Here is a 13,704-nt window from a genome sequence, read left to right on the forward strand (position 1 = left end):
CCTTCTGGTTCTACATCAGTAGGTGTGTGTAGGGTGGCGCCTGATAATTTATACTTTCTGATAAGTTCCCAGAGATGCTGATGGTGCAGATCCACAGACCTACCTGGCCTAGCCCAGTAATTCTCACATTTTTGGTCTCTGGGCCACTTTACTCTTTTTATTTAAAATTGTGATATAATTGGTATCTATAACATTGTTAGTTTTAGGTGTACAACATAATGCTTTGATATATGTATATATTGTGAAATGATCACCATAATAAGATAACATCCATAATTTTTTTTTTTTTGAGATGAGAACTTTAAGATCTCTCTTAGCAACTTTCACATAGGCAATACAGTATTGTCAGCTGTAATCACCATGCTGTACACTACATCTTCAGGGCTCATTTATTTTATAACTGGAAATTTGTACCTTTTGGCTTCTTTTACCCATTTTTCCCACCCTCACCCTTTAGGGACTCCTTTACTCTTAAAATTATTGAGGTCCTCAGAAAGCTTTGTGAGTTATATCTATTGATACTAAAACAGAAAATTTACAATTTTTATCAGTTCATTAAAAATAACTGATAAACTCATTATATATAAACCAGATATATTTTAATAAAAAATAAATATGTTTTCCAGAACAAATAAAAAAACATTTACTGAGAAGAGCAGCATTATTTTAAACATTCATGGGTCCCTGGACCAAACTTTGAGAACTCCTGATTTAGAGTAATGCTTGCTTTTGTTTGTTTGTTTGTTTGTTTGAAGAATTACTTAAATAGGTTTGTAAGAGATTTGATAGCATAGATCTTTTTAAAAGCCTTTTGTATTTTCAGGTGACTTACTGAGTAACCTGTTGCAGAGTCCTAGTTCAGCCAAACTGTTGAATCAGCCAATCCCCATCCTCGATGTGGAGAGTGAGTATATCTGTTCCCTGGCCTTGGAGTGCCTGGCCCATCTCTTCAGTTGGATTCCTCTGTCTGCCAGCATCACCCCATCCCTCCTTACTACCATCTTCCACTTTGCGCGCTTTGGCTGTGACATCCGGGCCAGAAAGATGGCATCAGTTAACGGCAGCAGTCAGAACTGTGTGTTGGGTCAGGAACGCGGCCGGCTTGGGGTCCTGGCCATGTCCTGCATCAATGAACTCATGTCCAAGAACTGTGTGCCTATGGAATTTGAGGAGTACTTACTGCGTATGTTCCAGCAGACTTTCTACCTCCTGCAGAAAATCACCAAGGATAACAATGCCCACACGGTCAAGAGCAGGCTAGAAGAACTTGATGAGAGGTAATGAAAACAGGTGTGAAGTCAGCGTGCCCTGTGAGAGGGCCTTGACTGGTTATCACAGTGTTCTGCATGGTGTCTGTAATCCTCTTTGGTTTCAGAATTTTGGGCTCCTGGACAGGAACAGAAAGGTAGGTGTGTACCAGTAAGTCTAGGCTTAGCTGGAAGGGCTAGGGTGGTTAAGGGAAATGAGGTGAGTTTGAAAAGTGATTGTGAATTGTGTAGGCTTGTTGTCTTTTCCCCCATCCATCTCCTGTCCTCCCTTCCACCCGCCTTCCCCCCTCTTCCTCACTATTTGCCTGCAGGTCTGAGGTGGTGCAGGAACCGAGACTGCTGCTCATGCGTAGCCAAGGACAGGAGAGGAGGTCCGTGGAGGTACAGGAGTTACAATCTCCTTTTCACTTGGTGTGGCTTGTCAGTTTTTACTATTTGACTTTTCCCAAGTGGACATCAGCCAGTGCATAGGAATGTTGTCATATTGTCAGCTTCACAGATGGCAAGTTTTCCTGAAAGAAAGGAGAGATGTTGATGTGGGCATAGGCTGATGTGGGCATACCTGTGCTTGTTTGTTATTGTCCTTTTGAATGGAGTCTAAAATAATGTAGCCTTTCCTAAGTGCCTAAAAGAGGATTCCGTCACAGTACTCTGAGGCATGGCCTCATTTATTTCCCTTGTAGACAATGTCATTTCTCTGTCTTACAACTTTCATTAATATGATGCTACTGCGGGATGAAAACAAGAGGGAAAATTGAAACTTATATTAACAGCATCATGTTGACTGTTCAGAAACTTCCAAGCAGATAAATTGTGTTGAATTAGTAAATATGTATAGATTGCCTGGCAGCCAAAGTTAATATTTTAATTAATTTTCCTTGGCTTGTTTTTTATTATTAAGTTATGCAGAGTTAATCCATTTCCTTTTCCTTAAAATAATTAACAATACAAAGTGCCTAAAGTTAAGACAATTTTAGTGCTTTTTAAATTAAGCAATTTTAAAATTTAAAAAATGGATTTGCTTCATGGTAAGCAAGCTTTGTATAAAATTTCTCTGTATAATCACAGAAAAATTCAAAAAATGGTATGGTAATATGTTTTATTTATTATTTGGAAATAGCTTTGTATATAAATTCAAAGGTATTAGTATTCAAACACCATTTTATATTTTTTCTGGCTTGTGTTAAGAAAGGCTGTATTTTCATGTTAAAATCTAACTGCTTGTATCAAGCATAAAATATCAGTGATTTTGACTTTTACTTGTAGCATAATGTTTGTTGTGGCTTATCTTCGCGTGGTATAGAAATGTTGTCATGGATTATCTTTGTACTGATTTTGTTACATGTAACTTTTATGCTCTTGGTTTTATATTTTAATTCTATGCTTCCTATTGCCCTGTGAAAGCTGAGAGGTGCCTGGAAGCAGAAAGGTGACATAAACAATACTGTGTGCTTGCTTCCTGGCTCTCGGGTCCCTACCACTAATTCTAAACAGCTAAGTCCATTCTCCGTTGTTTAGGTGCTACTTAACCAGGTCCTTTGCTTCTCTTTCTCCACTGCCTTTCCCCCTAACTTCCTACTGCTCATTAGCACCTGTACCAGAAGGTGGGCAAGGGAAAGAAAATGAGGTGAAATAAAGTTTGTAGCTTTAGCAGCTGAACAGCCTTGTTTGCATTCTTTAAAAATTTGAGTTGGTGATTATAATAAAATTGAGATTGCGTGATATTTTACCCATGACTTCTCTTTGTTCTTTTACGGGTGCTAGGGAATTGAGTGAATCTTTCTAAAGAGCAGTAAACAGGTTGGTGACTTTGAAAATTCCTGTAAAAATACAATGTAATAAGCAGAGCGAGGAATGAGGAGTTCCTGCTCATTCTGGATTAGTGATTAAAGGCATCAGAGAGAAGTCTCTTTGTCCTTTTCGAACCCTAGAAACAGTTGATTTCAGTGCCTTACTGTTTTTCAAGAATTTGGCCCCATGATCCTTATCAAACAAATGAATGTTATTAAAGCTGCAAAGAAGTTTACATATGTGTGCAGGAAGACCAGTGGGCCATCCTCAGGGCAAATAGGTCCCAAGAACAATATCGGACATTTTATTTATGGCCTAATTTTGCTCCTCGGAGACAAAGTCTTCTTCTCCCCCTTTATTATTTCATATGTCTGCGCTTTTTAAAAATTGGATTTTTCAGTTATGAGTGTCAAGAATTGGTTTAGCCATTATTTAATTTTTGGCTAAGGCCTGTTATGTCTGTATCTTTTTGTTATTGCTCTCTGAAATGTGATTTATGGAGCTATGTCCATCTCATTTTCTAATCACCTTTTGGTATGTAGGGGCTTACAATGACAGTTTCTGAGATGTGAGAGTGATGATGTGCTGTGTGTTTAATAACAAAAGTCTCTTATCCTTGCAGCTGTGACCCACACTCTTCTGTGAAATGATTTTGGGAATACAGATGATTGGGGCTTCACTGTGATGTGAAAAGAGAGCACTGACTTGAGAGTGGATGGTGTCCCATTCTGCCATGAGCTGGCTGAGTGACCTTGGGCCGATCGCTTCATCTCTCCAGGCCTCTGTAAAATGAAGCGTCAGATTAAACTGTCCCGAGGCTTTTCCAGCTCTCACAGCCTTCTTCCCTTGTTTTTGAATCACTTTGGAGTGGATTGGGGTGCGCTGTGTTTAATTAGCTCCCGATGCTAAGTAAACACAGGGCAGGCCTGACTGTATCTTGCCTGGATGCCATGCCTTTTGTACAGCCTTGTTTTGGTTTTTAGCACATTCATTTTAATATTTTGGCCTCCTACCAAAGAAAACCACCCTTCCAGACCTGCCACGTTGAAATGACACACATGATCTGCCCATTGACTTTTTAGAATAATTTCCTTTCACTTATTTGGGCCATAACACTAACGATTCAGAAAATGTGAGCACTAGCTTATACAATGCTTCATAGATGGTGTTTGAGGATTAAAGTTGCTTTTCTGCTATGTTTCAGGTGGTAATGGAATGAAGGGTTGCCTGACCTGTAGGTAATTGTTGCAGGCCTTTATATTTTTAACTGAAAATATAAATATGTATAGTTCTTTACTGAAAGAAATTTGGATTGAGTTTTCTTTTAAGGATGTGCTGCGTGTCTCATTGTCACCTTTTGTCTTCTCTTATTTAGCTACATCGAGAAGTTTACTGACTTTCTGCGGCTCTTTGTGAGTGTTCACCTAAGAAGAATTGAGTCCTACTCCCAGTTCCCTGTGGTGGAATTTTTGACACTTTTGTTTAAGTACACATTTCATCAGGTAATGCACCAGAATTGCCCATCCCTTTTTCCCCCAAAAGTCTGCTTTGTTATTTTCAGGAGAAAGAATGACTTTACTTCCCAAACATTTTGTAGCGCTTAGTATGTAAAGATGAACACATTTATCCTTCATAACAACCCAGTGAGGTAGGTATTATTATTATCATCTTCACTTAACAGGTAAAGAAACTGAGGCACAAAAAATAACTTGCTCAGGATCATACAGTAAGCAATGGAGCCAGGATTTGAACCCATACAGTCTGTGCTCTTTCTCTTATTTTAAATATATTTTATTGATTTTTTACAGAGAGGAAGGGAGAGGGATAGGAAGTTAGAAACATTGATGAGAGAGAAACATCTATCAGCTTCCTCCTGGCACACCTCCTACTGGGGATGTGCCCGAAACCAAGGTACACACCCTTGGCTGGAATCGAACCTGGGACCTTTCAGTCCGTAGGCCAACGCTCTGTCCACTGAGCCAGACCAGTTAGGGCCATTCTGTGCTCTCTTAACCACTATGGTGTTGTTGGAGAAGCATACATTCTCCTAATCCCCAACCCCCTTCAACAAATATTTTTTGAGTTCCTATTATATTTCAGGAGCTAGGTATATATAATCTTCAAAGTCCTTGCCTCCATTGAGTTTACATTCTAGTGACCCAGTACTTTTTATTTGTATATATTTTAACAGCTTTACTGAGGTAAAATTTATATACTACTAAATTCACCCACTGTAATGGGACAACGTAGTGACGTCAGGTATTATAGACTGGTGCCATCATCACCACAGCCCAGTTATAGACATTTCCTTCATACCCTATCCCTTGTGCCCATTTGTGTGTGTGGTTAAAATCAGCTTTTTTATTGAGGTATCACACACATACAGAAAAGTGCAGACCGTGTAACCAGCACCTAACTCAAGAATTAGAACATTAGTCATTAACAGCATCCCCCAGAAATCTCCTCCTGTCCCTTCCCAGTCACTTCCCCCTCATTTCTCCCTGAAGTAACAACCCAGTCCCGACTTTAACATCCCAGGTTAGTTTCTAAGGGAAACAAACAAAGTATATTTGTTTTGTCTGGCTTTTTCATTTAGTATTATGCTTGTGAAATTCATCTGTGCTGTGTGGTAGTAGCTGTTCTTTTTCATTGATTTTAGTAAGTCATTGTCTGAAAATCTATTCCTCTGCCAATTTGGGCTGCTTCTAGTTTTGGTGACCAGGGATCATGTTGCAGTGAACATTTTTGCACACATTTTTTGGTGTACACATGTAGCTCTTTCTGCTGGTACATACTCGGGATGAAATTGTCGGTGAGGGCATCTGATTTTATAAGAAGACTTTTATGGTTGTTTAAACTTCTAATGTAGCTTAATGGGGCCAGAGGAGAGTCAGGGGTCTAGGCTGGGAGAGGTGTGTGTATGTGATAGGGAACTTGGAGTTAGGATTTAGTGTGCGAGCCAGCCTTCCTCAAGGAGGTGCTTGGCACTCCGTCAGAGCACCCAGTGGTCAGGCGAACCGTTCCTGGTAAGGAAGGGCCCAGGTGGAGGAGGGTAACCACAGGCTGTATTGGTTCAACTCAGTGATGTTCGGTAACTGTAGACTGGTGCCATCACCACTGGACTCTGTCAGACCTCCAAGTGTCAAGATGCCTGACAGAGAGTCCAGTGAGTGCAGAGCAAGAAGGAAAACGTGCTGGCTCCCCAGGCCTCAGGAGGAACCGAAGAGGGGGTGGAATGTAGGAAGGTGAGGGTGGGAGGGAGAAAGAGACATCAAAGGTGGGAAAGTTTTGAGAGGGGTCCAGACAGATCCTAAAGGGGACCAGGAAAAAGAAGGATTTGATAGATAGCATAGGGCAGTGGTCGGCAAACTGCGGCTTGCGAGCCACATGCGGCTCTTTGGCCCCTTGAGTGTGGCTCTTCCACAAAATACTGACTTTTGCGCGTGGGCCATGAAGTTTCAATTGCACTGTATGTGCACACTCGCACGTGGTATTTTGTGCAAGAGACACACTCAAGGGGCCAAAGAGGTGCATGTGGCTCGCGAGCCGCAGTTTGCCGACCACTGGCCTAGGGCAAGTGCAGCAGAAATGAAAGAGAGAACGAGCCAGCGCTGACGTCAGAAAGAAGGAGTCTGTTTGGGAAAATGGAATGAAAATGTCCTGAAGTTTTGCTCCCAAGGTAAAAAGGGATCTTTTAGTGTATATGATGTAGAAGAATGTGTTCAAGTGTGCATGTCTTAGGACTACTTCTTTGGATTTGGACTAAAAAATTCTTGTTGAGTTCTGGTTGTTTCTGTTAAGTCTGTGTCCTTGGCAAAAGTCTATTTTGTTTCTTTTGATTTCAGTTTCCTTACCTAAGGTGAGCAGCTGCAGTGGGCATTTTCAGTGTCTTTCCCGGTGTTCGTCTTTTATGATTCTTTCACTAGAATCCTACATTGTAGTTCTCCATTGAACTGAAAAGGGTAGTTTTATATACGTACACATACACATACACATACACATACACATACACATACACATATTTATATGCTGGGAAAAGAAATACATGTGATAATGAAACAAACAACAACCTCTTCTTCCTCCTTTACCTGCAGGTCTCTGTCAGCTGAGCTCCCTTCTGCTCTGTGGCCTCCTGAGTGAGGACCTTTCTTTCTGGGTGCAGGTTCTTGGACTGTGGTGTCCTCTAGGTCTGGGCAGAAGCAGATGCTGAGTATTGGGCAGAGGGGTGGGAATCTGGAGGGTGCTCCGTGCAGTTACCACAGGGTGGGCAGCCTTTGCTGGAGAGGCAGAGTGGAGAAGAGATGGCAGGGCACATCAGGAGCTGGTGGTTGGGGAGTTTTTTGGATACAATTTAAGAATAAAAAATTAAATGCTCTATAGAGAGAGCTTTAAGTTCTCATCTACTCACTAACAGTGTGAACTTACTTCATCATAATTTAGTTCACTGTAAAGTGGGGAAATATGGCTCTTCTCTTGTCTGCAGGGTTATTATGGATATACTCAATATTTTTGCCTTTTGTTTATAAATTCATGAAAAGTTTGGTATTGGTTAACATATTTTGAAAGAATAGATAAAAAATAAGATAAAGATGGTGTTAGTATCTTTCTTCTCTTCCTTTTTCTACTTTGTTTTTCTCACCTAAGAGTCTTGCTGCAGTCCCTCCAGCCACTAGTGCTCACCAGGTGTTTGCCGCCACTGTCACTTTCCTTGCTTGCTGAGGCCCTGGGGCGTCTGCAAATAATCATATGATTTCTGTCTTCCTGTTCTTCTCTTACTGTGTCATCACCAATTCCTTCTTGGTCTTGCATTTTTCATTTTGCCCCTTCTTCCTTAAACTCTGAGATAGTATGGCTGGGGGGTCGGGAGGGCTCTGGACCAGAATCTCAAGATCCCCATTTTAGTTCTGTTTCGGTTCCTTATCTTGTCACCTTGGGCAGGTAAATTCTGAGCCTTGGCTCCTTTATCTATGAAATGGGAAGTAGAAAAATACATCTGTCCAGTTTCCAGGACTGTTGTGAAGATAACATAGACCAGCCCAGCCGGGTGTGGCTTAGTGGTTGAGCATCAACCTTTGAACCAGAAGATCATGGTTCGATTCCCTGTCAGCCTGGGTTGCGGGCTCGACCCCCCTAGTGGGCAGTGTGCAAGAGGCAGCTGATCAGTGATTCTCTCTCAACATTGATGTTTCTAGCTCTCTCTCTGTCTCCCTTCCTCTCTGAAATCAATAAAAATATATTTTTAAAAAATCACATAGACCAATGCAAATGACAACTAACCACTAGACACCACTTGCAAATAAGAGTGGTATCATTAGTTTCTTAAAGAAACTTGTCAGGATCTTTAGCGATTAATTATCCCTGGAATCTGATAAGTAAATCTGAGTGCAGGTGCATTTAAAAAATGGGCTTGTGTGGGTTCTGAAAAGTGCAGTCAACCTATAATTGTTACAGTCTTACCAGTCTATACCCACAGCAATCGTCAGTGGCCAGATGTGGGTTATACACAAGGTCTCACAGTGGGGCTTGCATATATGGATGTGAGTGGCAATATTTCAGGTCCTACAAAAGGTTTATCTGCCCACCTTTTTTTCCAGTCTTCACACACATAGTACATCTTTAATTCAAAGGCATGGTAAGACGTGTATAATTATAAAGTATTTTGACAACACCATAAAACCTGGACTTATGTGGTGGCTTTTCTCTAATACACTTCCATGTGCATCTGGTCAGTTGTGTTCTTTGAAGGGGGCTGGTATTTCAAACCAGAGAAGGATAGCTGGGTGACTTAATTAAGGGAAGCTCAGCAAGCCAAAAGCCAGGACAAGACTACATCTCCTGGCTGGGCAAGTCGAGTGCCTGCCCACCAGTTGCCCACCTTATCTCCATGTGGCTTATCAGTTGTTTTCCTGCTTAATCGTCTGTGTCATTTCTTGTCATGGACATGTCCTGCATTTTTTGAAGTCCTAAGTGGAGATAGGAAGCGGTCTTTCTTTTTTCTGAGGATGGCTTGTCAGTGGTCCTGATGGAACTCTAGCCGTCAGGTGCCAGGGCTGCCTGGCGGGTTGTGAGCTTGGAGTCTGCTGTTTTTTAAGTTATAGTTTTCAGTCTCAGACTCAACTGGGCACATAACTCTCTCTGCACACTACCACCCAACATTAGTTATTCCTTGGGCAAGTTTCATACATGTCCATGTAAACTTCTGGATTTCCTTGTGGATCAGAAATGGAAGGAAAACTGATCCAAGATGATAGTATTATTTCTTCCCACATCTGATCCCGCTACCAATATGTGGTTCAATCAAGCAATCACAACTAAAACCAAAGAGTTCTTGTAGGTAGCAAGAATTTGAGTGGATATGTAAGGGATCGAGGGACCACAAGTTGAAACTGAATATGCACTAGTATGAGGAGGACTAGATGGTGGAGAGTATAATGCCTGGATTTTGTAGGAAATAGAGCGGAAAGCTCTCCAGAGAGTTTGTCAGTGCAATCACTCAAATGGTCCAGCGCTAGGATCCTACAAAGACTTTGTCTCCTGTCCTCACTTTGTCCTTATCAACACTGGGTTAGAGATGCTGTTACCCTGTTGGACACCCCTACTTCTGCAGATGAGATAATGCCTGAGAGTCAGACTTAACAAGCTTATTTTCAGTCTGTTATGTAAGAAGACTGCAAATGGTCTTTCCTAATGTTTTGTTGTTGTTTTTTAAAATATATTTTATTGATTTTTTACAGAGAGGAAGGGAGAGGGATTAGAGAGTTAGAAACATCGATGAGAGAGAAACATTGATCAGCTGCCTCCTGCACACTCCCCACAGGGGATGTGCCCACAACCAAGGCACATGCCCTTGACCAGAATCGAACCTGGGACCCTTGAGTCCGCAGGCCGATGCTCTATCCACTGAGCCAAACCGGTTAGGTCTTTCCTAATGTTCAAATGTGTAAACGTGGCACCTTGGGAGCCACTGGAATTTATTTTCAGTTTTGTAATGGTATGTCGTGGAAAGAGCATTTGCCGAGGTAAAAGGCCCTGCTCCTCCCCCTGAGTGTGAGTAAATCATATATTTGGATCTCAGTTTCTTTCTCTGTGAACAGATTTGAATTGGATAATCTGAAAGAGTCCTTCTTACCACTGTCTCAGATTTTAATATAGGTGTTTGCTCGGCTTATTTTGTAACTCAATTTGTCCCACTTAGTATCTCCCTAATGACGTGTTCTTTCTACATCTGATCCTGCCACCAATTATGTTCTTTCCACATCCTGCCACCCCCGCCTTCCCTCTGAGATTGGACAGTCTGTTCCATGCTTCTATGTCTTTGATCCCCTTGTCTCGTTAGGTTCAACAGGCCTAATTGTGAAGACCCTCTAAAAGACACCAGGAAGTTGAGGGAACCTAGATTTATGTTTGTAACACTCTGGTAGAAGTATACTGGTGGGTGAGTTCCTAAGGAGTATTTGCATTAAGTAATTTCATTGTCTGGATTTCTTTTGCACCATAGCCTACTCATGAAGGTTACTTCTCTTGTTTGGACATCTGGACACTGTTTTTGGACTATCTGACAAGTAAAATTAAAAGTCGTCTGGGAGACAAGGAAGCAGTGCTCAACAGGTAAACCCCAGAAATGTTGATAACATAGAAATAGACATTTTTGCCAGTTTTTCTTATGGCCTTGAAGGGTCAGCCATGCAGCCAGACCTCTTCAGTGAAACTGAGTCACATAACCTAAAGTAGTAATGCCATTTAGTATTTTCTTCTTTTCCCCCCTTAATACTTTATTTTCTGAAAACATTTTTTTTTGATTAAAAAAAATATTGTTAATTTTTTTAGGTGTGATATGCTTCGTGTGTGTGTGTGTGTGTTTCTTTTTAAAATATATATTTTTATTGATTTCAGAGTAAGGGAGAGGGACAGAGAGATAGAAACATCAATGATGAGAGAGTATCATTGATCGGTTGCCTCTTGCACGCCCCACACTGGGGATCGAGATTGCAACCCAGGCATGTGCCCTGATGGGGAATCAAACTGTGACCTCCTGGTTTATAGGTCAATACTCAACCACTGAGCCCCGCTGGCTGGGGATTGTGTGTTGTTTGTAATGACATTAGTGAAGTATTTTATTGGATGAAATGATGTGACACCTGGGATTTGCTTTAAAATAATCCACTGGGGGGAAAAAATAAAATAAAATAAAATAATCCACTGAGAAGAGAGGGGGAAGTGGTTGGCCATATGTTGGTTGAGATTGAACTTAGTTGGTAGGAACTTGGGGTTCATTATATTCTTACTCCTTTTGTATGTGTTTGAAAATTTCCTAAATAATGCAATAAATACTTGTCATGGAAAAGTATTTATTTTAGAAACCAGGCAAAGATAGAAAATATAAAGAAGATAAGTTACCCATAATTCTGTAATCCACAGATAATTAATTACTTTTGTACTTTTAAAATGAAATATATGTATTTAAAATTTTTTTTTTTAATCTTTATTGTTGCAAGTATTACATATGTCCCCTTTTTCCTCCCATTGACCCTTCTAGCCCATCCCCACCCCAGACCTTCACCACCCTATTTTCTGTGTCCATGGGTTATGCATATATGCATACAAGTGCTTTGGTTGATCTCTTCTCTCCCACCCACCCACTCCACCTTCCCTCTGAGATTCGACAGTCTGTTCCATGCTTCTATGTCTCTGGATCTATTTTGTTCAACAAATTATTTTGTTCCTTAGATTCCACTTATGAGTGAGGTCATGTGATACTTGTCTTTCTCTGACTGGCTTATTTTGCTTAGCATTAAAATAGAAAATGGGGAAATGTTTTTCCCCCATGTTTCTTAAGCTCATTTTTTTGCTTGCAGGTAGAAAGCGTGTTTCTTGTACACTGTGGTCATTACTTCATTTGAGAAATAATGAGCTAATGTATTTAGAATGCTTGGCACATTATAAATGCTCTGTAAATGGTACCAGTGGTTGGTGGTGGAGATTGTGAGCATGCCTTCCCTAGAAATGTGCCAAATGGAGGTGGTGAGGAGAATCCCCGCCTGGGAAGAGGTTGGATGGGACCTCTAAAACCCTTTCCCCTGCTGAGGTTTTATGAGCTTTTAAAATCCTATATAATAAAGAGCTAATATGCAAATGGTCATCACGCCCTCATGCCCTCTCACAGGGCCATGGGACCTGAGGCTGTGCCCCCCGCCCTGCCAGGCTTGACAGGGGTGGGGCCAGCCGGGTCTGGGTCTCGTGCAATTTCAAGGTGTGTGCGGGTGGGCGGGGACTTGACTCTGGGTCCCGTGGTGTGCCCCAGACTCTGACAGGAGGGAGATTTTCATATACATTTTACTAATTTTCTTTCATCTCTTGACACTTCTATTATACAGTAAGCACAAATAGCAATATTAAAATATTTCCTCTAATTAATTCCCTTTTAATATGCACGAATTTCGTGCACCAGGCCACTAGTTGTAAATATTTGCATTTTAAGTTTAAACATTTGCACTTTTTTCCCAAACATTACTTTTGTGATTGCAAAATAGCTTCCAAGTTGCTATGGTGCCAACTCACGTGTGGTTATGGGTAGTACATTCATGTATCACAAACCTTATTACACAACAGTAGATCCTGTTTTGGTGAATTTGCTAACTGTAAGTAATTGTGTTTTTGAATGAAATTCTTCAAAGCAAATGCGCTTTTGCCAAATTCTCTTTCTTGGATGCCTAACAGCTGCATCGTTTGGTCCTGGGACTATGCCTAATTTTGCTATATTTAGTTGTAGATAGTCTTTCATATTTCTCAGGCTTGTTGAAAGAATAAACTGGGGAAGTGATTAATATGGAAATCCTTCTTAAAGCATAGTACAAGTGTGCTTTAGGTGTGGAGAATATGGTTTCATTGAGAAAATGTACACTAACAGATTATTACTGTTAAATATACACTTAGACAGACTATTGTCCCAATGCAAGGATCAGTGGTATAGAGTTTAAATTCTTTTGCTGCTTCATGGTAGCAGTGCTACTTTGGTCAGGTTATATGCTGACCACATTGATTTCCTCTTGCAGAATTAGCATACTAATACCTGTCTTGAAGGTTGGCTAGGATGTATCTAGAATCATATATATAAAATACCTGCACAGCACCTAACATATGATTAGACACTCAGTCACAGCTTTGACCCCAACAGTAATAATAATAGATGATGTTGCTGCCATTTGGCTATGGTGGTGACCATGGAGTTAAGTGACAGGGCCCCTGAAGAGCCTAAAGGCCTTTAGCCTTCCTGCTGATGTTGACCTATCTGCCCAGGCACCTGTTATTTGATAGCATCTGATACCACAGTTGTCAGTGGTTCTGGCTGACTACTGTTTTTTTGTTATTGTTAATCCTCACTCGAGGATATTTTTCCATTGATTTTTAGAGAGAGTGGAAGGGAGGGGGAGAGAAAGAGAGAAACATCGATGTGAGAGAGACACATCGATTGGTTGCCTCCTGCACAACCCCAACCAGGAACAGGGATCAAGCCTGCAACCAAGGTATGTGCTCTTGGCCCAAATCGAACCTGTGACCCTTCAGTCTGTGGGCTGACACTCTATCCACTGAGCCAAACCGGGTAGGGCCTGGCTGACCACTTTTAACACTAGGGATTTTTCTCATT

General features: G+C 41.1%; 1 protein-coding gene across 5 annotated transcripts in view; it reads left to right on the top strand.

Moving 5' to 3' along the window:
* The window catches only part of XPO6 (exportin 6), a 133,858-nt gene that overhangs the window by 60,727 nt on the left and 59,427 nt on the right, over positions 1–13,704 (top strand). For all 5 annotated transcript variants that reach the window (XM_059692450.1, XM_059692449.1, XM_059692447.1 and 2 more), the window contains 3 exons: positions 824–1,277; positions 4,435–4,561; positions 10,558–10,667. In XM_059692450.1, coding sequence (XP_059548433.1) covers positions 824–1,277; positions 4,435–4,561; positions 10,558–10,667 — 691 coding nt within the window. The remainder of the gene's footprint in view (positions 1–823; positions 1,278–4,434; positions 4,562–10,557; positions 10,668–13,704) is intronic.

The sequence above is a fragment of the Myotis daubentonii genome, chromosome 4, assembly GCF_963259705.1.
Source record: "Myotis daubentonii chromosome 4, mMyoDau2.1, whole genome shotgun sequence".
NCBI classification, from domain to species: Eukaryota; Metazoa; Chordata; class Mammalia; order Chiroptera; family Vespertilionidae; genus Myotis; species Myotis daubentonii.